Source organism: Tiliqua scincoides, chromosome 9 (assembly GCF_035046505.1).
Source record: "Tiliqua scincoides isolate rTilSci1 chromosome 9, rTilSci1.hap2, whole genome shotgun sequence".
In the NCBI taxonomy this organism is placed as follows: Eukaryota; Metazoa; Chordata; class Lepidosauria; order Squamata; family Scincidae; genus Tiliqua; species Tiliqua scincoides.
Genome location: NC_089829.1, coordinates 46,148,298 through 46,175,760, shown reverse-complemented (window position 1 = coordinate 46,175,760; position 27,463 = coordinate 46,148,298). Strand labels below are relative to the sequence as shown.

The window sequence follows — 27,463 nt, the reverse complement described above, 5'->3', positions numbered from 1 at the left end:
ACTTTTCCGAGTGGTGAAGACCAGGCGTGATTGTGAGGAGCTCCAGAAGGATCTCTCCAGACTGGCAGAATGGGCAGCAAAATGGCAAATGCGCTTCAATGTCAGTAAGTGTAAAGTCATGCACATTGGGGCAAAAAATCAAAACTTTAGATGGGTTCTGAGCTGTCTGTGACAGATCAGGAGAGAGATCTTGGGGTGGTGGTGGACAGGTCGATGAAAGTGTCGACTCAATGTGCGGCGGCAGTGAAGAAGGCCAATTCTATGCTTGGGATCATTAGGAAGGGTATTGAGAACAAAATGGCAAGTATTATAATGCCGTTGTACAAATCTATGGTAAGGCCGCACCTGGAGTATTGTGTCTAGATCTGGTCGCCGCATCTCAAAAAAGACATAGTGGAAATGGAAAAGGTGCAAAAGAGAGTGACTAGGATGATTACGGGGCTGGGGCACCTTCCTTATGAGGAAAGGCTACGGCGTTTGGGCCTCTTCAGCCTGGAAAAGAGACGTCTGAGGGGGGACATGATTGAGACATACAAAATTATGCAGGGGATGGACAGAGTGGATAGGGAGATGCTCTTTACACTCTCACATAACACCAGAACCAGGGGACATCTGCTAAAATTGAGTGTTGGGCGGGTTAGGACAGACAAAAGAAAATATTTCTTTACTCAGCGTGTGGTCGGTCTGTGGAACTCCTTGCCACAGGGTGTGGTGCTGGCGTCTAGCCTAGACGCCTTTAAAAGGGGATTGGACAAGTTTCTGGAGGCAAAATCCATTACGGGTCATAAGCCATGATGTGTATGCGCAACCTCCTGATTTTAGAAATGGGTTATGTCAGAATGCCAGATGCAAGGGAGGGCACCAGGATGAGGTCTCTTGTTATCTGTTGTGCTTCCTGGGCATTTGGTGGGCCGCTGTGAGATACAGGAAGCTGGACTAGCTGGGCCTATGGCCTGATCCACTGGGGCTGTTCTTATGTTCTTAAGTTCCTCTTTGTACATGTGCAGCTGACTAGAAAACTGGTAGACTCAGCCCTTCCTGTGATCTTTGACAAGAGAAAGAGGACATTTTGCCTTGGTGCCCGCATATCTCTCTCTCTCTCTCTCAATCTCTCTCACCATATGATTAAAAATAAAAATCTCTCTGCGTATCTGTCTGCCTGTCCTCTTGGCCCCAGTGTTTACAAACCCTCCCACTATGCCTTGGTGTTTGGGCTTCTCCTATCTGGCTGTGTGCATGCATCTTTTCTTTTGTGTGAAAGCCTGCCCTTCAGTCTTCAGAACATCTCTTTCTCAACATGCTGGTCTAGCAACTGTTCAGGGGAGTAAGTAGGCAAAGAAACAGATTGGTTGGGTCCGAAAGAGAAGGAAGAAGATGACAAAGAGAAAAAGAACCTGGGCAAGAAACAGGACAGACTAGAGAGTTGAGAGAGCACACTTGGATCAAAAGTACCATTAAGGTGCAGAAATGTCTGTAGAAATTGGGGTATTACAGTGTGATTTGCAAAGAGTCCCTAGGGCAGTGGAACCTGCAAAGAACCTGAACAGTGGAAGGAGAAGGGCTGCAAAGGAGAACATGGGAGAGTTACTTGCTGAGAGCTGAGATAGGAGGAGAAAGAGAAGGAGGGATGAAGGTGTCCAGGGGACTGAGCCCAATCCTGTTGTATCTTGGCGCCAGCACTGGGTGTTTCAAACATGCTGTAAGGCATGTCCATGACACCCAGAGAGGAGTCAGCACCAGTGCCAGTTGGTGCTGAGCCCAGTGCTGGATGGATGCTGCCCAGAGCACAGTAAGAGCTCTGGATGGTGGTGAGGGCCTTGGGGGAGGGGGTGGGGCTGGCGGAGCCCTGCTCCGCTGTATCCTGTCCTGTGTTGGGCTGCAAAGCCCAACATGGAGGCTCTCAAGTCTGCACCACCAAAATAGCCAGCTTAGACTTCAGAAGCTCCATTCCCCTGAGGAGACCTCTGGTAGCCCCAGTGGTACCAGGTATTTTGCAGTGGTACCACTGCACCTGACACTGCTGCGGGGATAGGATTGGGCTGCCCAAAGAGAAAGAACAGGGAAAGGGAGATGATCCACTGAAATTTTAATTTAATTGGAAGCTGCCCATGTGCAAATTATTGCATAAGACTGGGTTTTTTAAGTATGGTGTCATTAAGCTCACCCAGAAAATTAAGCAGCATCATGGTAATTAAATGGCCTTTCCCAGTTTGAAGAGACACTTGGCCAACAGCCTGAGGCAAAGAGGCAAAGAAGGAAGGCCCATAGCCAGGGAGACAGAGCAGGGACAGACTGCACTTGCTCCCGGCGTGGAAGGGATTGTCACTCCCGAATCGGCCTTTTCAGCCACACTAGACGCTGTTCCAGAACCACCATTCAGAGCGCGATACCATAGCCTTTAAAAAATGGCAACCTTCAGTCTCGAAAGACTATGGTATAAGCCTACAGCACCCGGTATTCCCAGGCGGTCTCCCATCCAAGTACTAACCGGGCCTGACCCGAGATCATGGTATAAGCCTACAGTGCCCGGTATTCCCATGCAGTCTCCCATCCAAGTACTAACCAGGCCTGACCTTGCTTAGCTTCCGAGATCATGGTATAAGCCTATAGCACCCAGTATTCCCAGGCGGTCTCCCATCCAAGTACTAACCAGGCCTGACCCTGCTTAGCTACCGAGATCAGACGATATCGGGCATGTGCAGGGTAACAGTTGCTGCCCATAGTCTTTAGAGACTGAAGGTTGCCTACAGAATCATGGTAATTAAATATACGGTTGAGTTAAAAGCCAAGGTCAATTAAAAATTAGTACTACTGTTTGCCCACTGTCTGTGGCAGGCAGTAATAAGGCATTACTCATTGGAGTTACATTGGCCTGCCACAGACAGCTGACAAAAGGTAAAGGTGGTACTCATTTTTAATTGATCTTCTAACTTGATGACTGTTTAGGTAATTATGGATTTTGGCTGGGAAAGCCTTAGTAAATATCATGGTAGTCACTGAAAAAACCTGGTAATTTTTGTTTATTTACAGTATTTTTATCCCGCCTTTCCTGAAGTGACCAAAAGCAGGATAAGGAATTTCATTTACTAACAAGTACCAACTCCATGGGTCACTGGACTAAGAAAGAAACTTTATTTAGGCTGCTATCCTATCCACACTTTCCTGGGAGTAAGCTCCATTGACTATAATGGGATTTGCTTCTGAGTAGACATGCATAGGATTGTGCTCTTAGGGTCATGGTAAAATTGGGAAGTGCTGGCTTAAAGCTTGCTTTGTAATCTAGTACTGATCCTGGCAACTTTTTCTCTTATGTTAGTCATGCCTTCAAGCACTCATAAGAACATAAGAACAGCCCCACTGGATCAGGCCATAGGCCCATCTAGTCCAGCTTCCTGTATCTCACAGCGGCCCACCAAATGCCCCAGGGAGCACACCAGATAACAAGAGACCTCGTCCTGGTGCTCTCCCCTACATCTGGCATTCTGACTTAACCCATTCCTAAAATCAGGAGGTTGCGCATACACATCATGGCTTGTACCCCATAATGGATTTTTCCTCCAGAAACTTGTCCAATCCCCTTTTAAAGGCGTCTAGGCTAGACGCCAGCACCACATCCTGTGGCAAGGAGTTCCACAGACTGACCACGCGCTGAGTAAAGAAATATTTTCTTTTGTCTGTCCTAACCCGCCCAACACTCAATTTTAGTGGATGTCCCCTGGTTCTGGTATTATGTGAGAGTGTAAAGAGCATCTCCCTATCCACTCTGTCCATCCCCTGCATAATTTTGTATGTCTCAATCATGTCCCCCCTCAAGCGTCTCTTTTCTAGGCTGAAGAGGCCCAAACGCCGTAGCCTTTCCTCATAAGGAAGGTGCCCCAGCCCCGTAATCAGCTTAGTCGCTCTCTTTTGCACCTTTTCCATTTCCACTATGTCTTTTTTGAGATGCGGCGACCAGAACTGGACACAATACTCCAGGTGTGGCCTTACCATCGATTTGTACAACGGCATTATAATATTAGCCGTTTTGTTCTCAATACCCTTCCTAATGATCCCAAGCATAGAATTGGCCTTCTTCACTGCCGCCGCACATTGGGTCGACACTTTCATCGACCTGTCCACCACCACCCCAAGATCTCTCTCCTGATCTGTCACAGACAGCTCAGAACCCATCAGCCTATATCGAAAGTTTTGATTTTTTGCCCCAATGTGCATGACTTTACACTTACTGACATTGAAGCGCATCTGCCATTTTGCTGCCCATTCTGCCAGTCTGGAGAGATCCTTCTGGAGCTCCTCACAATCACTTCTGGTCTTTACCACTCGGAAAAGTTTGGTGTCGTCTGCAAACTTAGCCACTTCACTGCTCAACCCTGTCTCCAGGTCATTTATGAAGAGGTTGAAAAGCACCGGTCCCAGGACAGATCCTTGGGGCACACCACTTTTCACCTCTCTCCATTGTGAAAATTGCCCATTGACACCCACTCGCTGCTTCCTGTCCTCCAGCCAGTTCTCAATCCACGAGAGGACCTGTCCTCTAATTCCCTGACTGTGGAGTTTATTCAGTAGCCTTTGGTGAGGGACCGTGTCAAATGCCTTCTGAAAGTCCAGATATATAATGTCCACGGGTTCTCCCACATCCACATGCCTGTTGACCTTTTCAAAGAATTCTATAAGGTTTGTGAGGCAAGACTTACCCTTACAGAAGCCATGCTGACTCTCCCTCAGCAAGGCCTGTTCGTCTATGTGTTTTGAGATCCTATCTTTGATGAGGCATTCCACCATCTTACCCGGTATGGATGTTAGGCTGACCGGCCTATAGTTTCCCGGGTCCCCCCTCTTTCCCTTTTTAAAAATAGGCGTGACATTTGCTATCCTCCAATCTTCTGGTACCGTGGCTGTTTTGAGGGACAAGTTGCATACCTTAGTCAAGAGATCTGCAACTTCATTCTTCAATTCCTTAATAACCCTTGGGTGTATGCCATCAGGGCCCGGTGACTTATTGATCTTTAATTTATCAATGAGGTCTGAAACATCTTCTCTTTTAACCTCTATCTGACTTAACTCCTCGGTTAGGAGGGGCCGTTCGGGCAGCGGTATCTGCCCGAGGTCTTCTGCCGTGAAGACAGATGCAAAGAACTCATTTAATTTCTCTGCCATCTCTAAGTCCCCTTTTATCTCCCCTTTCCCTCCCTCACCATCCAGAGGGCCAACCGCTTCTCTGGCGGGTTTCCTGCTTCTAACATATTTGAAGAAGCTTTTATTATTCCCCTTAATGTTGCTGGCCATGCGTTCCTCATAGTCTCGCTTGGCCTCCCCTATCACCTTCTTACATTTCTTTTGCCACAGTTTATGTTCCTTTTTATTCTCTTCATTAGGGCAAGACTTCCATTTACGGAAGGAAGCTTCCTTGCCCTTCACAGCCTCTCTAACTTGGCTGGTTAGCCATGCGGGCACTCTCCTGGATTTAGTGGAACCCTTCTTTCTTTGCGGTATACACCTCTGCTGGGCCTCTATTACTGTTGTTTTAAGCAGTCTCCATGCACTCTGGAGAGACTGGACTCTTTTTACCCTCCCTTTCAACCTCCTTCTAACCAGCCTCCTCATTTGAGGGAAGTCCGCCCGTCGGAAGTCAAGGGTTTTTGTTAGAGATTTGCCTGGTATTCTTCCCCCAACGTGCACATCAAAACGGATCGCAGCATGATCACTGTTCCCCAATGGCTCAGTAACGTTTACATCTCTAACCAGGTCCTGCGTACCGCACAAAATTAAATCCAGAGTCACCTGTCCTCTGGTGGGCTCCTTGACTAGCTGATCTAAGCCACAGTCATTTAGCACGTCAAGAAATCCGGTTTCCTTATCGTGACCAGAACACAAATTGACCCAGTCAATATGAGTATAATTGAAGTCCCCCATGATTACAACCCTGTCCTTCCTTGTCACCTCCCTGATCTGTTTCCTCATTTCAAGGTCCCCATCAGATTTCTGGTCTGGAGGACGATAGCACGCCCCCAGTATTACATTGCTGCACAAGCCTGGTAATTTAACCCACAGAGATTCTACGGTGGAGTCGGACCCACCTTCAATCTCTACTTTGCTGGATTCTATCCCTTCCTTAACATAAAGGGCCACCCCACCCCCAACACGCCCCTGCCTGTCCCTCCTGTAGAGTTTATAGCCCGGGATTGCGGTATCCCACTGATTCTCCGCATTCCACCAGGTTTCCGTTATGCCCACTATGTCAATATTTTCCCTTGTCACCAGACATTCCAGTTCTCCCACCTTTGCTCGTAGACTTCGGGCATTCGCATAAAAGCATTTATACACGGAATGCCCCAGGATGGGCTGCTTATTTGCTCCTTTGTCCCCGCATCCTCTCATTGTGCCAAACCGTCTATCACATCCCTTCACCCTACCTTTCCCAATTTCTTCTCCTACCCTGCCTTTGTCTTGTTGTTCTCTAACCTCCCCATCCTCATCCCATAGGGATGAGGAGTCCCGAACCGGATGCCCCTCGGCTCCTGTCGGCCTTCCCCCAGGGATCAGTTTAAAAGCTGCTCTGCCACCTTTTTAATGTTATGCGCCAGCAGTCTGGTTCCATTCTGGTTCAAATGGAGCCCGTCCCTCTTGTACAGGCCCCGCTTGTCCCAAAACGTTCCCCAGTGCCTAACGAATCTAAACCCCTCCTCCCTACACCACCGTCTCATCCACGCATTGAGACCCCTGATCTCCGCCTGCCTAGCTGGCCCTGCGCGTGGAACAGGTAGCACTTCAGAGAACGCTACCTTTGAGGTCCTGGCTTTCAGCTTCCTGCCTAAAAGCCTAAATTTGGCCTCCAGGACCTCCCAGCTACACTTACCCACGTCGTTGGTGCCGACATGCACCACAGCCGCTACCTCTCCCCCAGCACTGTCTACTAGCCTGTCTAGACGAGAAGTGATGTCCGCAACCTTCGCACCAGGCAGGCAAGTCACCATGCAGTCCTCACATCCGTCGCAAACCCCCCTCTCTATGTTTCTAATAATCGAATCCCCCACTACAAGAAGCCCCCGACCCCCCTCCCGCCGAGGAGTATCCCGAGTGCGCTCGGATACGGGCCCATCCCCTGGAGAAGGGATCCCCCCTAGGGGATTGTTTCCCTCCTCTCCAGGATGACGTCCTCCAGTCCCGAGACTTCCCACCCGGGCACCCGAGGAGCTGCACGCCTGAGGTTGGGACGAAGCCTGATCGTCCCCGGAAGTCTCCCCACTCAAAGGCTCATCTATACTCTCAGTTCTCCCTCACTTTTGGTGTAGCATAGTGTGAAGTGGGCTTTCCATTTTAAACTTGTTTGTGTCATAAACTTACTAGGTGGCCTTAGATAAACCCTCCACCCCATTTCAGCTTCAGTTTTCCCCATCTGCAATATGGGGATAATATTTGCTTATCTTCTAAAGATGTTGTGTAGAAGTCCTTTGCACATCTGAAAAGCACGACTATAGCTCTGATTTTTAAATTTAGCAGATTCAAATTCACATATGAAACGGAACAGCAAACCCAAATGTATTTACTGAATGTTGGGTTTTCTTTATTTCTCAGGCTACTGAAAATTAATCTCAACAGGCAGGTAACCATGAGTACCTTTGATTGAAAGTTTGGCTTCCTCTGAATTATCCTGACCTGCTATTAGACACTGCCTCTTAATTGCTTCTCAACTTTTTCTCAACGTCATCTCCCTTATTTATATCCACTTCTTTCCTCCCTTTTTGATTTTAATTCCTGCAAAACCAAATAAAGTTATTTTTACCAAAGCAAAAACCTGTGCTTTTTTGGTCTTTTGTTTTCACAAAAATCTTCTCCGCACTGGAAGCACCCACTTGAGCTGCTTTCTGGCTTTCAGGAAAGCAACCAAGACTTTGCAGCTTCTTTCCGCAACTGCACTTCAGTTCAATTTAGAATCCAATCTTCCTTCCGTGACTTCTATTTATGTTTGTCTTTCTCTGCTGCCTGCTTCCTTTCTAGTCGATGGATCAGATGCATCAAAGTGAATGACTACTAGCCTTTTTGGGGGGTATGTGTGTCACTGAAGGATCTCTTCAGCCATTTTTTCCATTAAATTGGAACTGTTCTGGTTGGAGGAGATGAAAAAACGAAGATGGTTGAATGTTCACAATGTCTCACATATTGATTAACACAGTCCTTTTGTGGAACACTTTAGTTCAGAAGAGCATAAGAACAGTTCTGCAGGTTCAGGCCAGAGGCCCATATATCCTGGTTCTCTCTAATCTACCAGCTGCTGTGGCAAAGTGCCCTAGCAGGAGAGACAGACTTGTCACTCCTGCCATTGCTCCTGTGCAAGCAGTATTTCAGAGGCAAACTGCTGCTGAAGCTGAAGTAGCACACAACCATCATGACTAGTAACCACTGAGAGACCTGACTCCATGAATTTGCCTCATCTCCTGAGACTACCCAAGCTATCGGCCATCACCCTATCCTACGCCAATCAATGCCACAGGCTAATGTGGCACTGTGTGATCAAGTACCTCCTTTTCTCCAGCCTAGGTGTCCCGCCATTCCATTTCATTAGTCAGCTTCTGTGTCTAAGATTGTGAGACAGAAAGAGGTTTCCCTTTGCATTTATCATTAGTTAGGATGTGTTATATAGGCTCTGTGATACCTGTTTTTGACATCAAAGCTGATAAAGAGCTCTGCATAACTCAGAAGCCTACTTAAGTTTCCTTCATTGGACTGATGGATTGTCTCAATTGGCCTGGTGATAGCACTGTGTGGTTTAGGCCAGTGTTACTCAAAGTGGTGGTCTGCATACTAATGTCAGTCTGTGAGCCATCAGCTGTTGGTCTGCAGCAAATTTCTAGGAAAGACAATAGTAATATGGCACAGATGTGGTACTGGTCCCTGGCACATTGAGAAAAACAATTGCTGGTCTGCCCCATCAGATAGCTGGAGAAGTACTGCTTTAGGCTGTTAGCAGCGCAATTTGATATATTTAAGCTTAATCTTTGTTGCAGCACAAAACGTTTTAATACAGTGTTTAATACCATTTGTACAGCACAAGATATTTATTCCCATCTTGAATGAATCAGTGTAGCACTTGTCATATTTACAAGAGCAGCATGGTACAGCTATAATGTATAGCCATTGGCCCCAAAACCGACAGTTATGATAACACACAATCATAGCTTTTGGCACAGGACAAAAGCATTTAGACTGATTGTCTCACAGCAGAACAGACAAAGCAGTTCACAGTCAACGCCTTGGAGCAGACAGACAGACTAGCACTTAGAAGAAACCAGATTACAGGGCCTTAGTCCTCAGGCACCAATGAAAACTGCCAGTCCAAAGGCTTCCAAGGCTGGACACAGGCCACCAAATCCTGCCTCCTGTTACTCAGTGCCACGTACTGCTCCTTTCCTTCCTGCTTCCCAAACTCAAAGAGGAAGAGGAGAAAAAAGGAAGAAGAGGAAGTGTGGAAGAGAGAATGATCAGCTTGAGCGGAACAGGAAGTGTGGAGAGTGTTGGGCTTGACCGATTTTCAATCTTTTTCAGCTCAGGGCACACTGACAAAATGCTAAAACTGTCAAGGCACACATCAGCTTTTTGATAGTCAACAGGGCACACCATGCTGGTTGCTGGTGGGGTGGGCTAACATTCCCCAAAATACTTAATAATAAAAGACCCTCACCCAAATTCCCACGGCACACCTGCAGATCATTCACAGCACACTGGTTGAAAACCACTGGGCTAGAGTGTCAAACTCTCCTATATTCTGCCCCATTTCTCTCTGTCAAATTCCATGACTGGGAGGACAAGGAGTGATAGTTGCAGGCAGGCAGAAGGACATCGGAATCCCCTGCCAATCCCCCATGTGGCCACCCCCTGATGGCCAGGCTGGGCTGTCCCTATTTCTCTGCTATGGCTGTGCTACAACAGGCCTCTGCTGTAATGCCTGGGGGCAGAGCTTTTGTACCCAGCACAGCTCCTTCGTACAGATGAGAAGATGTTGCAGAAGGGGTGATGCAAAAGCAAAAGGATGCCCATGTCCCTGACACGCGCAGAATCCACCTTGCTTGGCACAGCGTTTTAAAACTTTTCCTGAGGACTGCACAGTCATGGGCATTTGACAACCTCAAAGATGCTTTTCACAAATAATTTTAAATGGATTCCTGGAGTGGGCCTTAAGACTGTGGGTCCTTAGAATAAATTTTAATGCACATTCTTTGCCCCCAGGTCAGAGTGGCCTGACTGAAACAGTCAACATAGACCAGTGATTGTCAGCTGGTGTGCCACAGCACATTGCAGTGCCACGAATGGTCTGTAGGTGTGTTACAGGAGTTTGGGGGAGGATCATCTATTAATAGGGCCATTGGGGGATGTGACCCCCCCTCTGGCAGTGTGGTGTGCCTTGTCAGTTGTCAAAGTGAAGTGTGCCCTGATTTTAGTGCCTTATCAGTGTGCTAAAATTTGCTGCCTTAGATAGAGTGTCTGCTTCTGCCCATCTCTGCAGACCTCCCTCCTGCTTCTTTTATTTACAAAAGGGGGGGGGAGAAGAGCAGAAGAGGAAGTGTGGAGGAGAGGAAAGTGGTAGGCTCGAATGTCAGATGTTCTCCACTCCTCCGTGCTTCCTCTTCCACCCTTCCCCTATTCCTTTCTGAATCCAAGGAGCAAGAGAAGCAGAGGCAGCCACTGGGGCACTGCCAGGTAAATTGGTGGCAGCACTTCACACACCTCCTCAGGTGCCAAGACTGGGCCCAGTCTTGGGCTGGCCCTGCTCCAGGTGTGCCCTTCCAGTCTTTTCCTTTGAATCCTCTGCCTTTACAAATAGACCCATTTTGTACATAAAGGTTCCTTTCCATTAGCAATTAAACCTCAAAACTAAACAGTTGACTTTGGCTGATCTACGTATGCAGCAGAATAAGTTGACAGGGTCCATGAAGTGCAGAATGGAGTGTTCTAGTTTTGGCTGCGGGGGGGGGGGATCATATTCTTGAATACTTTGCTTTGTGGATTTGGTTTGTGGCAAAAAAACAAAACTAGCTTATTAGTGAAAAGGTTTCTAGTCCACTCAGTTCCTTATTGTGTCAGGGTTTTTTTCACTGCAGGGAAGTTTTTTTGTTTTTTTTCTGCTAGGGCAATTAAACAAAAATAAAGAATTCTTCACCAGGAGGCTGATGTGGTACAGTTCCTTTTACCAGCATAGGACTCTACCACCTCATTTCGCTGCACATGTAGGTCAGTCCTCCATTGTCTTTCCTTCCATGCAATATCAGAATTGCCTCAGAAAGTTAAGCCACAAGGAATGCACAATTGCCTAGGCAGTCATGGTGAAGAACACAAAGCTCATATCACCACCATGAACACGACTGATGAGTTTTCCAGAGTAAGTTTGTTGTCTTGGATGTGCAGTTCCCTCGCAAAGTTTCTCAGTTGCCTTGGCTCCTCTTCTGTTCGTTCCTTCTGATGGCACTTCTGTTTCCAGTTACTTGTCACACATTCATCGTGGAATGAGTGGTGGAAAAGTTCTCCATGCGGATCCTCACCAGTTCCGCAGCTGGGGTCGGCCGGAGGAGATTTCTGCAGGTGAAAACTTGCCGGCAGGCTTTGCGGAAATTCTCCGACAGAAAAGCGTAGATGATGGGGTTGATGCAAGAATTCCCATAGGCTAAGCAGTGAGAGATGATGCGGAAGGTGAAGGAGATATTGTTCAAGGGGAACTGCCCAAACTCTGCCCACATGGTGATGATGTGGTGAGGGAGCCAGGAGATCAGGAACACGGCAACCACCAGCAACACTGTCTGGGCTGTCTGCAAAAGACGCACACGTACACATAACAATGTATTAATGTTGTCCACGGAAAACGTGATCTATCTGCATAGTGCAGGTGTGTGTGGGGGCTATCTCAGCCTCCCAGTTCAACAGAATGCTTGCGGCAGCTAACAGATAAGCAGGATCTAATCAAATAAACGTTGAGCAAAAATCCCAGATCACCTGCCGAAATAATTATCTTATTTCCTTTAATTCCTCTATTCAAGGTGCTGGTAATTACCTTTAAACCTCTTTCACATCCACATCCATTTGCCTGCACGTTGCCACCATCATCAGATGCCCTGCTTCATGTTCCCTCCTGATCTGGGAGGTTGGGAACACAGAACAGAGCCTTTCAGTGGAAACTACACCAGCTCTCAGATTCCCTCTCTGAATTTCCTGACCGGATTTGGCACGAGGATCCATTTTCAAGAGGGAGTAAGAGCTTTTGCTTGCCACCATTTGTTGTAATTCGTTTTTATTGAGTGATCATTTTTAATTCATGTATTTGTGTTTGTTTCTGTATTTTTATCTGCTGTCATGAGCCACCTCCCAGTCAGCTGAGACTGAAAGTCTGCACGTAAACATTTCTAATAAATAAAGCAAACCAGAGGGGAACAGAAGATAAAGTGGAACTCTCAGGCTTCACCTAGACCAGGCTTCCAAACTTGGTGCTGAATTATATACAACAATTTTGAAGGCAGTCACACTCTGGATGCCCCAGGGAGCACACCAGATAACAAGAGACCTGCATCCTGGTGCCCTCCCTTGCTTTGTATCCAGAGTGTGACTGCCTTCAAAATTGTTGTATATAATTCAGCACCAAGTTGAGATACAGGAAGCTGGACCTATGGCCTGATCCAGCAGAGCTGTTCTTATGTACAATGGATTCTGAACTGCATTGGAACACAGTTGTGTTTAAATCTCATTAGGGGTTTTGCTTCCTTGAGCATGACTTCAATGCCAACCCCTCCAGCAAACCTATGCCTTCCTCCTTGCCTTAATCTCCCCCAGCCCCTGCCTTCTCGAACCAACCTACCCTCCTCCCATCATGTCTGTTGCTGCTGTTTGTCTGAAGGCTGGTTTCCAGATTGCCCATGAGGTCTTCAGTGCAACACAGAAGTGGCAGAAAAAAAGAAGCAAGAGTGCACACATAGTAGGGACTCAAGATAGGGACCTGAGTCATTTTGAGTCTAGACTCATTTAGAGTTGAGTCGGGGGTCAGTGAGGTTCAAGACTCAAGTCGCCTTGAGTTGTCCAAAACAGTGTTTTTGCACAGCTTGAGTTGAGTCGACCTGAGTTGAGTGCCCATCCCTGCAAATCTGGCCTATGAGAACTTCCAAATCTGGTAGGAAACAAGAGACAGCAAGAATGTGAAAGTAAAATGCCCTGTTCTCTTCCCCAGAACTTCTCCAGTTCAAACATGAGTGCTGCAAAGTAAGAAAGTCTGTGATAGTTGTGTGGTCAAAGAAGAATAGAATGCAAAATCTTTTTCTCAGGACTAGAATCAAAGATGCACTAGCCCCCCCCCCCCCCCACACACACACACAATTTCTATATGCCAGCGTGGGCCTTGTTGGCCTCTGTGAACATCTTTTGAGTCACCCAGTTTGAAAGAAGAACATTAAAGTGTTGATCTCCCACATGTAGAGAATTGTTTTCTGCACTGGAAGGTGTAAAAAGATCCTTATTTCAGAGTCAAATGGGAGAAAGCGCTACATAGGCCAACCCTAGATTTAATCTGGCATTCACTCCCCTTGAAAGGTCTTGATAACTCCCTATGTGTAAGTGTGAAGGCACACCATGATAAGATCATGTATGAGTGCTATACCTTTATGCACAGGGTTGATGCCCAAAATGAAGGCATTGTTGGAGATTTGTTCCCAACAACAGAAGTGGGTGAACAGAGGCAAGTGGCCCCAGAATCACTCATCTGTGGAGTCCACCCTAGTCAGTCTCATGAACGTGTGCATATGTCTAATTTGACCCTTATGGAAAAATCCTGCATGTAATATGGCTCCAATTAATTGGTTTCCTTGCACCAAATCAGCCTGGATCACTATTTCAAACAGCCTTATGACACACTTTAGGTATATTTACTTAGAAGTAAGTTCTACCGCATTAAATGAAATTTGTACACAAGCCTATGCAGATTCACTCAGAAGTAAGTCCTACTTTGTTCAATGGGGCTTACTCCAAGGTAAGTGTGTATGGGATGGCACTGTCACTCTCAGGTTCGTGTCAGTAGGATTGTAGCCTTATTGCACAATCCTACCTGAGGGTAGAGCTGCCACAGCGACCACTACACTAGCCTAGGCAGTTGCAAGCATGGACTCTTAGACTCTCCCATTGCTCACAAAAATGACTCATATCCTGAGCACACAGGACTCTGCAAGCATGGATTGAGCCGCCTGTTGAGACTGACCATCGGTTGAGTAAGCTGCCTGAAGTTCAGACATGGCTAACACCTCATTAATTAGTTCCCTTGGCAGGCAGCAAATCTATTAATTCTGCTCTTTCAAGCCACAGCCCAAAAGAAGAATGTAAGCTGGTTTATTTTCTCTTCTTTGCTTATAGTTTCTGGACAAATTCACCCTAAAACCAAAATACAGTGAGCATTTGCAAACACTCAGCCCTATGCACTGCAAGCAACTGGCCGGGGAGCACTGTCAAGCGCAACTTACAAAGTTGGCACAAATGCCGGCAAGTATTCCTGTACTGTGGCATAGCCAGAGGTGGTGCAATGTGCTGCGTTTTGCAGGGAGCCTCACTGCAGCATGCAAGGGGCCCCTCCCTCTCGCCTTTGGAGCCATTCCAGGCAGGGGGAAGAAAGCAGATGAGTGCCCAGAAGGCCTCCCTGGAACACTCCCAGAAGGCCTCCACCTCCATTTTGCTCCCACTGCCTGGAACGGCTCTGAAGGGAAGGGGCCCCTTGTACACTGCAGTGAGATTCCCTGCAAAACGTACTGCTTTGCTACTCAAGCTATGCCTCGAGCTACACCACTGTTCCTGCAGGAATAGCAGAAAACACAATGAGGCTTATCCTCTGAAAGTTCACTCCTTGAGCAAACTATGGCTGCAAGCATGTACTTTGCTTGGAACACTGCTGGAAGTGACAACTGACTACATGCGGCTCAGGGGTCTCTGGGGGTGGCTGGCACTGCTGTCTGCTGGCTCCTTCTCTTACTTTCCATTTCAGCTCCCGACTCAAATCACATCTGCCCAGGACAGACCAAGACCTCCTGATGCCTGAAGCAACATGCTTAATGCTGCCTCCTATACCCAATGATATCATTGATATGCCAGCCTCTTCTTCTCCTACTCTCCAATGTCTTCCCTCCACGTTTCTTTTTTCTCTGCCCCCTTTTTCTTTTTCCAATCCAGTGAGTAGAAGGAAAAGCAGTAAAGGCAAGAAGTGAAGAGTGCCCCCCCCCCAACAATCTGCTGCCTGATGCAGCAGCTTCAGTTGGCCTTATGGATGGGCCAGCCTTCATCTTCCTGCTTCTGTCTGCTTCAAAGTACACAGCCTTCCAGAAACTGGCAGCCTAGTGCTCTTTTTCAACACAGAGAGGGAAGGGAGGGGAGGGGAGGAAGGAGGGAATAATCCTTCACCTCCCCCTCACTCTCAGGGAGGAGTTACCAAAATTCCATCAGCCTCTAATTTCTAGGGAAATCTCCATTAAAGGCCTATTTAAGCTTCATTAAGCTCCATTAAGGGACCACTAAAGATAATTCTAGCCTACTAAAAGCAACAGTTGGCCAGCATTTCTGACCACCAACCTGTGACAGTATTTTCTTGTGTGTAGATGTATACTTGATAATGGACTCTTATTTCTTATTATGGGTACCTTGTGAGACTTTAGCTGCTCTACGCCCACACAAAGGTTTGAATAGAGGCAGCAACAGGGACCGGCCAAGTCAGGAAGGAGCCAAGCTCCAGGGCCATCAGGAGGCCTACAGCTGAGCCCTGATATCCTGCCCAAGAGCTGGGATTGCAGCCCTGATCCTCTGCACAATCTGGGGCACTTTGTGGCAGCTGCACAGCAGTGCAGTGCACTCCCCCCTTTGCAGTAGGACTGTGACCCAGCAGTGGAGCAGGCGCATTTCACGATCTCTGGTGAGCAACCAATTGGCTAAGACAAGAGGGAAGAAGGAACTGTCCGTGTAAGGCAGTTTCTTCTGCTTCCCTAATCAACTTGATTCCTGGAGGAGTTGATGCACAGAAGCCCTTGGGAATGAGGCTGAAGCTCGAGCATCACCTTGTGATTCGAGATTTGTTGTTCTTGGTTAGCAGAAGCCAGAGGAGGTCCGTCAAGGCTCCTAACAATACAGGAAGATCCCTACAGGGCCAGGCCTAAGTTCTATCTAGACCAGCATCTCGTTTCCCACAGTGGCCCACCAGTGAAGCCCACCAGCAAGAGAGAAAGGTGGGCATCTTTCCTTGCCCTGCAGTTGACCATTCAGAGGCAGGCTGCTGCTGAAGAAGGAGATGGCACATAGATGAGGCCCGTCCCCCATGAATTTGTCCAGTCCTCCTTTAAAGTCATGCAAACTAGTGGCCACATCTGGTGATGGATAGATTTACTCCCCGGCACCGCCCCTGTGCCCAGCCATGGAGGGGAGGAGGGCATAGCGCACTATCAGGATACCCCAAACAGGCTTTGCCTCTTTGCTCTTGCCACAGTTTGTCCATGTTTCTCACACACACATCCCAGAGCTATTTGTAAATAAAACTACCCCCCCATCAAGCCACATTGCGCAATTAGGTGCACACAGGGCCAGCTCATCCATTAGGCCAACCTAAGCAGTAGCCTCCCTGGATGTTTGGTGGAACATCCATCCCTGTCCACCTTCCTCATTGCTCTCCCTTCTCCTTCCTTTTCCTGGATTGAGAAGGAAAAGGGGAAATGTGGAGGGGGAAGAGTGTTGAGCTGGAATACTGTAGAATGGGAGAGGAAGAGGATGGCACACCATTGGTTAAAGGGGGAAGCATCATCGATGCTGCCACAGGTGTCAACAGGTCTTGGGCTGGCCCTGGGTACATACCCAGTTTGACCCTTAATTAGAAGATTGGTGTTATGTACATGGCAGTGAAAAGCATTATCTCGGCAACCAGTTAGGAGGGGAATTTTGGACTTCTAACCCTTTTTCTACCCCTCAGTATCACTGTCATTCCCCTTTTGACCCCGTCTCCACTTGGATGCTCAGCCATAATGCTGGGTCTGAGTTTGGTGTGGCCTCCAAACATAACTGCAGAAGTGCAAGCCTCAGATGGGCACCTCCAACAATAAAGTGCTGTTGGAAATACACTTTAATTATGTTGCTCTTGGTTACCTCTGTGAATCCAAGTATTTTGTCCTGGATGCACTCAATGTGGCACAAAGCGCATTGAGTCATTGAGGGCCGAATAGGCTGCAAAGCAACACACTGCTGAGACTTCTTTTCAGTGGCTGTGGGGAACAATGGTGGGAGTGAAGCTTGGGGCATTTGCAGCAGAACATCCAGCAACACACTAGCTGGGATTTAAAGGCACTGTGGGTTTGGCAGGGGGAAGTCGGGAGCCAGGAAAACAAAACATCACAAAGACATTCAACCAGATAACCAGCAAGACATCAGAAGCTGGAAAAAGAAATGACACCAGGAATCAATGGACAAAACACGGACTGTTTTCAAGAATTAGATCCTGCCTAAGATCACTTGGATCCCTCGAACAGCTGGCAGTAGCTCTTTGCACTCCAGTCAATGCAAAGCTGTGCTGGTGGGGCACCTGAGTGGGACACTGCCTTGTGGGTGGGGACATGGTGCGAATGGGGACATGCAGTCCTCACCTGCAAACAGGGACCCATCCTGTGAAAAAGGACCTTGTGGCGCAAGTGCACCTTTCACACAGTCCGCTCCAAGTCTGCTCCTTTTGCACACAGAGGCAGCCAGCAGAGCTGCTTCAGCTGAATCACAGCATAACAGCTTACCTCTTACTGAGCCTGAAGCAGCTTCTCAGCTCGGCCCTTGTTGATATCACGGCTGTGGCTGTATGGGGTCATGCCTGGAGTTCCTCTCCTCCTGCTCTCCCTTGACTACTCGCCTCTTTCAGAAGCCAATGAAGGGGACAGATCCCTCCCACAGTTGTTCTCTAGCAATTGGTATTCAGTGATATACTGTCTCCAAAGGGGAAGATTTCATATAGTTGCTGACTGATAGCTATTGGTTCTCCTCTCCAACAAATGTGTCTAATCCCTCTTTAAAGCCAACTGAATCTGTGGGGCTATCACAACCTCATGTAGCAGTGAATTCCACAGGTTAATTAGGTGCTTTTCTTTCTCTCTGACTTTTCACTTCTGGAAATCCTGGTTCTCTTCTTTTCTCCAGGGCACGTTGCAAATCATGTGTTTACTGTTTCTTCTGCATTGGCTGCTTTGGTTTTAAAGCTTATTCCTCCCTTCAATTAATTTGTTTTTCATGGAAAAGCACTTTGACAGCTGAGTACAGGACACATATATCTGCCAAAAGCCTGGTAATGTGGCTTGCTGGGCTGTTTCATTGGTCATTTCTCCTCGCTCTTTCTCTGGCTGTGCAATTGTTTACTTGGGTTGGAGTCCACCCCTGAGTCCTTAAAGGGAGATCTAAAAATAAGGCAACAGGAAGGGTGCCTTTTGGCCCAAGCAACCATCGATTCACCAATGCTGGTTATAGCAAGACTTTGCATTTGTAACCACAGAAATTGGTCTGCTTCCGGCTCTCCTCTGGGGAACTGAAGCAATGGTTTAACACCAGGGCTGTGGTGGGAGATTTTGCAGGGCAAGAGGTCATTCATGACTGTCCCCACAGCCACACCTCATTAAGACTACGGTAGTTGGCAACCTTCAGTCTCGAAAGACTCTGGTATCGCGCTCTGAATGGTGGTTCTGGAACAGCGTCTAGTGTGGCTGAAAAGGCCGATTCGGGAGTGACAATCCCTTCCACACTGGGAGCAAGTGCAGTCTGTCCCTGGTCTGTCTCCCTGGCTGTGGGCCTTCCTTCTTTGCCTCTTAGCCTCAGACTGCTGGCAAAGTGTCTCTTCAAACTGGGAAAGGCCATGCTGCACAGTCTGCCTCCAAGCGGGCCGCTCAGAGGCCAGGGTTTCCCACCTGTTGAGGTCCACTCCTAAGGCCTTCAGATCCCTCTTGCAGATGTCCTTGTATCGAAGCTGTGGTCTACCTGATTAAGACTATAATCAAAATATCGACTTTACATTTGAATACCCCCCTCCACCTTTTTCCATGATCAGGTTCAGGGCCTGCCCAGTGCCTCAGGCAGCATGCCAAATGCGACTTCCTCCCCCCTTCCCTAGTGATGTACAACCTCTACTACTCCCTGGATTGGAAAAGGAAGAGAGGACAGAGTGGAAGAGGAAGTGTGGAGGAGAGTGGTGAGCATCTCTGACACTCTAGCCCACTGTTCTTCTTGACACTTCCGCTTCAACCCCCTTTTCCTTTTCCATTCCAGGAAGAGGAAGAGTGAAGGCAAACTGGTGGACAAAAGCCCACTTGCCTCCACTTCTCCTCAGGCGGAAATGGGGAAGAACAGAAGCTGGCACATCAGTGGGGAGAGGGCTACACTCAGCTTGCTGCCTCAGCTGTCAGGAGGCCTTGGCTGACCCTGGCACGCAGACTGCATGCACTCATGATTGCCCCTGGAATGCCCTGCTTCCCAGGCTTGGCCCAGTCACAAGCTTATCTGTGGGCTGGGCAGGTGATGGTGACTGAAGTCCTGAGTACAGGCAATTCTTTACACCCCACCCTGGCTTGCTCTTTGGCAGTGACCTTAGTGCTGGGGAACTGAGGGAAATCTTCACTCTGGCACTCCCTTTTCTCTCTTCCCCAGCAACAGATGTGGTCAGACTCAGCAATGAACCCTGGAGGTGAGACTTCTGTTGGAGAACAAACTAGGGCTAGGAGTCCATTGACTCAGGATGGGGCAGGCTGCAAGATCTCTGAGAGTTCATGGGCCCCAGCGCATGCCCAGGTTGGCCTCTTCTCTGAAACTGTACAAGAACTGCTTGGACTACAGACGTGCAATTTTGCACTTTTCTGTGCACTACGTACTTCGGCATACAGCGCCAAGGAGGACCTTTGAATCCAGCAACTGTCCTGGGGATGGTGATCAAGCATCTTCCCCTCTTATGAGCTGACAAAACGATAAGAGCATTTATTTTAAAATGTGATGAAATCTCTTTTCTTGCTCCTTTCCATTTTTATTCCTAGTTGCGTGTTTGAAAGTCTGATTCAGCCACAGCAGAACTTTTAAAGAAAATGAGAGGCTTTCTCATCATAATTTCCAGAGTACTGTCCGTTTACCCGGATTGTAGGCTTATCAGCGATAACATTATCCAGGCGGACACTGTCTTGAGATGAGGAAGATGCAAGTAAGTTGTTCATATTTGCATATCAGCACAGACAGACAGCAAACCATTTTCTCTCCCCCCCGGGATGCCCTCTCACTTCCCACTTCTGTCAAAACTAAATCTGACATTAATTTGGGTTCTGTGATAAAATCCCCTATTGCTCTTGCCTATTTTTGCCCGTTCTCTCACCTATTTTGAACCAATTTAGGCCCCCAGAAGCTTTTTAACACTTCATCCTGTCACTGAGTCATCCAGATGCAAAATTCCATTATCCTTTGCTTAGCAGCCCCTCTTTTCTTCCAAGAGCATCTTCCCCTTGTCCATAGACAGGGAGAAGCCTTGAGCCAGTTCATTGGCCCTGGAAGCCCACCTGATTCTCAAGAGGGAGAAATTCAGGGTCCCAAGTGACATTCTCCCATCACTGATATCCAGAGGTTACCTGGCTACAGTGGCATAGCTTAAGGGGGTAAAAAGCACTAAGTCTTGCAGGGAGCCTCAATGTGCATGGGTCCCCTCCCCCTCGGAGCCATTCCGGATGGAGGTGAATGCCTCCGTTTTGCTCCCCCCACCTGGAATGGCTCCAAAAGAGAGGGGGAGGGGTCCCATGCACATTGCAGTGAGGCTCCCTGCAAGACTTAGTGCTTTGTGCCCCCTCAAGCTACACCACTGCCTGGTTAGCTATGCCGCTACGCCACTGCCAGGTCATAAAACCAGGAGCCTGACCCCCCCACCCCCATGCACACAGTTACCCTCGTCCAGCAAAAGGGCATTAGATGCTTGGTATGAGTTGTGCCCACTCCCTTAAACGTCTTTGAGTGAGGGAAGTGGAACCTGGCACAGCTTGAACAAATCAAGATAGAAAATGGATCTAGTTTAGTTGTGTCAAGTCTGAGTGCTTCTTTTCAGCTTGCTTTGTACCCTCCTTGTTAGCCTTTCCTGGCTGGGCGCCACTGATAATGCTCTGCTGGAGAAGGGCATTTATCCATTTATCCATTTATCCCAATGCAAGGGCATTACACTCCATTGTCATTTGCAAAGGATCAGTGTCTTCTTGGTAATCTATTTCTTCTGCTGCTCTCCATCTTTGGTTTGCCTCCCACCCACCCTGTTAATACACATCTTGAATTCTGACCATTTTACCTGCCTGGTCCATGTCCACTTAGCGAGGAGTAGGATTGCCATGTCTTTGATACAGGGCTGGCCCATCTATGAGGCCAACTGAAGCTGATGTATCAGGTAGTACATTGGTGGGGGATGTCCACCTTTGTCCTCTTACTTGCTTTTCCTCCTCCTGCTACTCCCTGGCTTGGGAAAAGAAGAGAAGGACAGAGAGGTAGAGGAAAAGTGGAGCCTCCGTTTTGCTCCCTCCACCTGGAATGGCTCCGAAGGGGTAGGGCTGCTTGCACGCCGCAGTGAGGCTTCCTGCAAAACTTAGTACTTTGCACCCCCTCTAGCCACACCACTGACTGCTGGTTCCTGTTTTCCTTGTGCTCCACTAACAGTCCAATTCTATCTTCTGCCACCTTATAGCATGCAGTTGCACCAATAGAGGCTGCGCTGCATACCATGTCGAGGGGGAGGTGATTGGATGGTGTTCTTCTGTCGAGGGGGACAGAGAGGTAAAGAAAATGTGGAGGGGAGTTCTGAGTTAAAACACTGGAGAAAGGGAGGGGCAGAGGCTAGCACATCATCAGGTACAGGGAGCAAGCATTTGGCATCAGGAGGCCAGCGCTGGCTAGAGTACAGTTGTGGCTTCAGCTTTTTTGGGCCCCAAGGTAATCAGCCCTCCAAAGGCCTCTCGGTGTTCTGCTGTCCATGCTTTGGAGAGCAGATGTGCATTCAGCTACCCCCCCCCCCCAATTGTGACTGGGAAGCAGACAGAGGCATGTCTCCCTTTATGCAGCCATATGCTGTTACAGAGGTGGCATTAAAGAAGGACTCTCACCCGCCTGCTGCCTGGTTCCATCTTTGCTTCTCCAGCAGGGCATTATCAATGGTACCCAGCCAGAAAAGCTGACCAGGCTGTGCACAGGTGGCAGGTTTCCTCGCATGAAAGGTGACAGTGCACACATCAGCCCAAGGACTTATGATCCCGCACAGTGCAGGAGAGGCAATCAGGCTTCCATCCAGGCATTTTATTTCTTTAATACCATCAATCCCCTTATGTTTCCTCCTTTACAGGTTTTAAAGCCAGGAGCTGAAAGGATGCCGGGATAGTGACGATTACAGAAGCCTGGCCCAGGTTTATGAGAGAAAGAAGTGAAAAATCTACTCTCTGTAGGCAGCAGTAGAAACCCTGCCTCTCCTCCTCTATGATTGGCACTGCTCCTGATCATAAAAATAAATCTAGCTTAGTAATCAGATGACATTTGACCTATAGAGTTTATCGCTCCTTCAACGAAGATGAAGAGGTGAAGTATCTCTCAGCAGTATCCACTGCCCTGCTCTTTGCTTCACTCTTTTTACTGGGTAGCCTGGGATTAGACTGGAGAAAGGTAGTTTTTGCTGCCATCACTCAGAGCTAGAGAGCTCGGACTGAAGGAGGCCACCTTGGGAAAACCTTCCTCCCAGGTTAACAGAGCTCTGACACCCAAGTGTCAGAGCTGGAATGATACTGCAAAAAAAATTAACTCAGGCTGCATTCCCATCCACACTTACCTGGGAGTAAGCCCTATTGAACACAATGGGACTTACTTCTGAGTAGATGTCCATAGAACCTTCTGTCAACCTGCTTTGGGAGCCACAAGTGTAACCTGAAGAAGCTGCCGTCTGTCGCAGAAAAGCAAATGAAATTTCACAGAAGCCTAAAGGAAGCCACCTGCGGTGCCTGGCTGGTAGGAGAACCATCTGTGACAGTTTGGTTACTATGCCTTCTTCCTGTATGCTGCTGTGAAGGAAACTGATCAAGCCCCTAAGAAACAAGCAGCTGTGAAGAGTTGGTGATTCAGTCAACAGCGCAGCAGGGGTGCAGATTTCTACAGGCTTGCAAGCAGTGCGTCGCTAGGGGGGTGTGGGGGGTGCAGGCCGCACCAGGTGACGCATCCTGGCGGGGTGGCGGCGCACTAACATAGTGGGGTGAGGAGCTACCATGTCATGTCATACACCGTTGGATGCGGAATTTCCGGTGGAACACAATGCAGAAAACCTCGTTGGGATCGCTCCTTTCCTTCAAAAGTTATGGCCAAAAAACCAGAAGGAAAAAATGCATGGAGCCCTATGGAAAGTGAAAGCGAGCCGTATCGCGTGTTTACTCGTGAGTAGGCGTACGTGCCATAGTCCGTTGGAAAGGGCTGGCTGAGAGGACTCCAACCACACCTGAATGGTCCCGATCCAGTAAATGCAGCCCCCAAAAAACACCCAAGAAGAAGGTCCCTATTTAGCCCTATGGAAAGCAAGCAAAACCACGTGGCTGCGTTTACTTGCGGGTAGGCGCACTTGCCTTAGTCCAAAGGGCAGGCTGAGAGGACTCCAAGGACGTCAGAATGGTCCTGATCCAATGAGTGCAGCCCCAAAAACACCTGAGGAGGAGGTCCCTCCCCCCCAGATGTGAGTCTATGGAGCCCAATGGGAAGCGAAGCAGCCTCACGTCGTGTTTACTCGCGAGTAGGCAGACGTGCCTTGGCTGGTGGTCAGGCCAGGCAAAGAATATGAGGACATCAGAATGGTCCCGATCCAATGGGACTGGAGTGCAACAAAAGCCCCAGAAAGCAGCCTCCCCTCCCACTAGAAAGGACCAACAAAGAGGCTTGAACTGGTAAGGGGAAAGTTTTCTATTTTGCACTTGCAAAGATTCCCTCACAGCCCAATCCTACCCACACTTTCCTGGGAGTAAGCCCAACTGACTCTAATGGGACTTACCTCTGAGTAGACAGGCATAGGATTGGGCTCTCAGACTTGTAAAGTCAGGTGGGTCTTTGTATTGATGAGCTTGAAATAGAAGGACTTTAAACTGGGCACTGGGGAGGGCTGAAGATCTCACTGATTTTTTTTGGGGAGGGGGGTGTTATTGAAGGCAGACCACAGAGAAAACTCACTTGGTGGAACAGGGCTGGCTCCCCCTTATTTAATTATTTCTTTTATTTTAATTTAACTATTTATAATTATTTTAATTTGCTTGATGATGTCACTTCTGGCCATGACATCACTTCCAATGGGTCCTGTCATTCTAAAAAGTGGGTCCCAGTGCTAAAAGTATGAGAACTGATGCAATAAGGTGTTAGTAAGTTGACACGGGTGTGTGTGTGTGTGACTCCACAAGTTTTCAAAATCACTAAAATCAGAGTTTGGAGGAATAATCCCATCATGTTATATATCAATCAATGCGTAATTTCATGCAGAATGCAATGAAACAAACCACATTGAAATATCTGTGTTTTATCAAAAAGTACTGCCAAAAAACCAGTGGGGGCAGGCAATGGAACATCACCACGCCCACAATCTGGGGTGTTGCCCCGCCCACTGCATAGGGTGATGCGCAGGCCTCCTGCACCAGGTGATGCAAATCCTGGTGACACCACTGCCTGCAAGGAAGCATCACAGGTTAGAGAGCTGTTGCACCAATTACACTTTTGACCCTGGCTCACAGAATATTCTAGTACAGGAGTGCCCAAACCCCAGCCCTGGGGCCACTCACGGCCCTCAAGGCCTCTCAATGCGACCCTCAGAAAGCCCCCAGTCTCCAACAGGTTTCTGGCCCTCTGGAAATTTGTTGGAGCCCACACTGGCCTGATGCAACTGCTCTCAGTGTGAGGGCAACTGTTTGGCCTCTCGCGTGAGCTGTGGGATGAGGGCTCCCTCCACTGCTTGCTGTTTCACGTCTGGGATGCAGTACCAGCAGTAAAGGAAAGGCCAGCCTTGCTTTGTGCCAGGCCTTTTATAGGCCTTGAGCTATTGCAAGACCTTCATTCATTCATACAAATTCATCTTTAATATATTCATTTATGTAAACTTACGTAAATTTATTCAAATTTTAAATGTACGTTAATTCTTTTTTTCCCCTGCCCCTGACACAGTGTCAGAGAGATAATGTGGCCCTCCTGCCCAAAACTTAGGACACCCCTGTTCTAGTAGTTGCTTTTCTAAATCCCCAAACATCTCCATGTTCCCGGTGGTTAGGCTGGTGCTTTAATTTTTCTTCCTTTTAACCTTACCTTTCTTTTTGATCTCTCTGACTTCCTGGAGATATTCTTCACCTTTTTATGAAGATGGTATAAAACCTAAGGAAACAGAGAATATGGAGCTTTAGTGCATGATGTGCATTTTGTATGGCAGGATTGTGCAGGGAGTTGTAAAGAGCTGGTCTAATGATTACAATCAAACTCCAAAGCCCACTTCCTAATTCTGTAATAAAGAAAGGGAGTGGCCAAACTTAAGGCGCACAGACTGTTTAATAGGAAGGAGCTCCTCAAAGAAGCTGCAATTGCAAGACCAGCAGTGAGGGCAAAAGATGGTTTTTCTTTTTACCACCATTTGTAAAACAACAGCCCATGGTTGATGTAGAGGTGATCACCTGTATTCATGGTTTTCTTTGCATTTAGCTCCCTACAGAGTTCAAAAATCCTGTGATTTGTTTTGTTATTAAAACAAAACCAAACCAAAACCATCAACTTTATTTATTGTCAACAGAAGAAATTCATCCAGGACTCCCACAAACTTTAAATTACCTTTAGAAAACAGCAGGTACAGGACATTGTAAACAGGCAATTAATGTCGTGTATGCAATGTACAGTGTGAAGGGCTACCTGTTATACCAGACGTTAACTCAGCTTCTTGGGCATGGCCGGCTACGGGCCACGAATTAAGACAGTCACCTGTGGCTCTGAAAGTACCTTCTCCATTTCTCTCTTGAGAAAGGGGAGGTCCTTTCTCAACTGGGAAGGCAAAAAATGAAGTTCCGTAGTTCAGAGAGTGGACAGACAGTGGTATTTAGTAGTGAGAGAAAGGTACTCTGTGTGAGCTCAGGGACACTGTCTTCTCCGTTATCACTTCATCTGTTCCAAGGCTCAGCCTGGCCATCAAAGGAGGAGGTTCTAAATGAAACCATAAATGGGAAGAGCCTTGGAGTCCTATTCCAATTCTATGTCCATCTGTCCCCCACATTCCCTCTTACCTTGGCATAGCAACAAGTGATGAGCAGCAGGGGCAGCAGATAACCCAGCACCAGAATAGTCACCTTGTAGATCTGCTTGGCAGTAGGATTGCTTGCCCATTGTTCCCAGCAGAAGGAGCTGTTGGGGGCTTGCTGGTGCCCACTCATGAGGACCTGGTGCTGTGCTACAGGGACAGCAATGAGCAAAGAGAGCAGCCAGATGATGCCCACACCCAGGGTGGCGTTGCGCTTGCTGCGAATGCGCAGAGAGCGCTTGGCATGCACCACAGCAATATATCTGTCCACCGACATGGCAACCAGAGTAAATATGCTCACCAGCATGGTAGTCATGGCGAGGTAGTGCACCCACTTGCAGAAGAAGGCTCCAAAAATCCACTCTGGCAGGGAGTAGATAGTGGCTTGGAAGGGGACGCAGAACAGGAGGAACGAAAAGTCCGCGATGCTCAAGTTGAGGATGAAGATGTTGGTGGCGCTGCGCGAGTGCTGCCCCCCTGGTCGGAGACGTCCCAGGACCACCAGCACCAGGGTATTCCCCACCATGCCCAGGAAGAAAATCAACCCAAAAAGAACAGGTACAATTACAGTCTCTGGGCCACCTCCAGATGTGCTCGACTCACAAAACGAAGCGTTGGACAGCCCGGTCTCAAAGTCATTGTCGCAAGCTGTGGTGTTGGTCATGAGGGAGAAGAACGCTTCCCCAGTGAGCTGGGTCACTTCATGGGACCCACCAAGGTGAACGGTTCTAACTCCCTCTGTGCACTTTGTTTGGAAGTTTCAGAGTCCTGGGCCCTGATGCTGAAGGCTTCTCCTCCAGGTTGGAGATCTGTTGGATCCTGGTTGCTCTACCTCCAAAGTAGTGGTCACTGTTCCCCCAAAAGGGTGTCTGTCCAGGCAGCCAGACTGGGGTCTTCTGGTTTTCCTCTCCTTTTCCAGTTGTCACTGATATCCAAGGGTCAGCATCAGGACAGGGCTAAGCAAGGTCTGAGGCTGAAAAGGCTGCTGGTTGAAAGCTGTGCAAGAGTGGCTTGTGAGCTGGACCGAGAGTGTCCGTCTGAGCTGTTTGGAGCCCCTCCTTCTCTCAGTCTGTAGCTAGAGGGAGGGGAGAGAGCTCTTCACTGAGCAGTGATGATACTTGGGGTGTTTTCACACATGATGCTCGCAGCATTGTCCCCCCC

At 48.1% G+C, this 27,463-nt stretch overlaps 1 protein-coding gene across 1 annotated transcript; it reads right to left on the bottom strand.

Moving 5' to 3' along the window:
- Positions 1 to 11,480: 11,480 nt before the first annotated feature.
- LOC136660684 (galanin receptor type 1-like) lies at positions 11,481 to 26,966 on the bottom strand. The gene is made up of 3 exons (XM_066637991.1): positions 26,289 to 26,966; positions 25,330 to 25,395; positions 11,481 to 11,798 (listed from the first exon to the last, which is right to left on the bottom strand). Exons 1-3 carry the CDS (start codon positions 26,964 to 26,966, stop codon positions 11,481 to 11,483), a joined length of 1,062 nt encoding a protein of 353 aa, XP_066494088.1.
- Between the last annotated feature and the right edge of the window lie 497 nt (positions 26,967 to 27,463).

Coding starts and splice junctions, on each gene's coding strand:
- LOC136660684 (XM_066637991.1), bottom strand. CDS start 26,966: ATGACCAACACCACAGCTTGCGACAATGACTTTGAGACCGGGCTGTCC. Junction 25,396..26,288: donor TCACTTGTTGCTATGCCAAG/GTAAGAGGGAAT, acceptor CTGTTTCCTTAG/GTTTTATACCATCTTCATAA. Junction 11,799..25,329: donor CAGAGAGATCAAAAAGAAAG/GTAAGGTTAAAA, acceptor CGTCTTTTGCAG/ACAGCCCAGACAGTGTTGCT.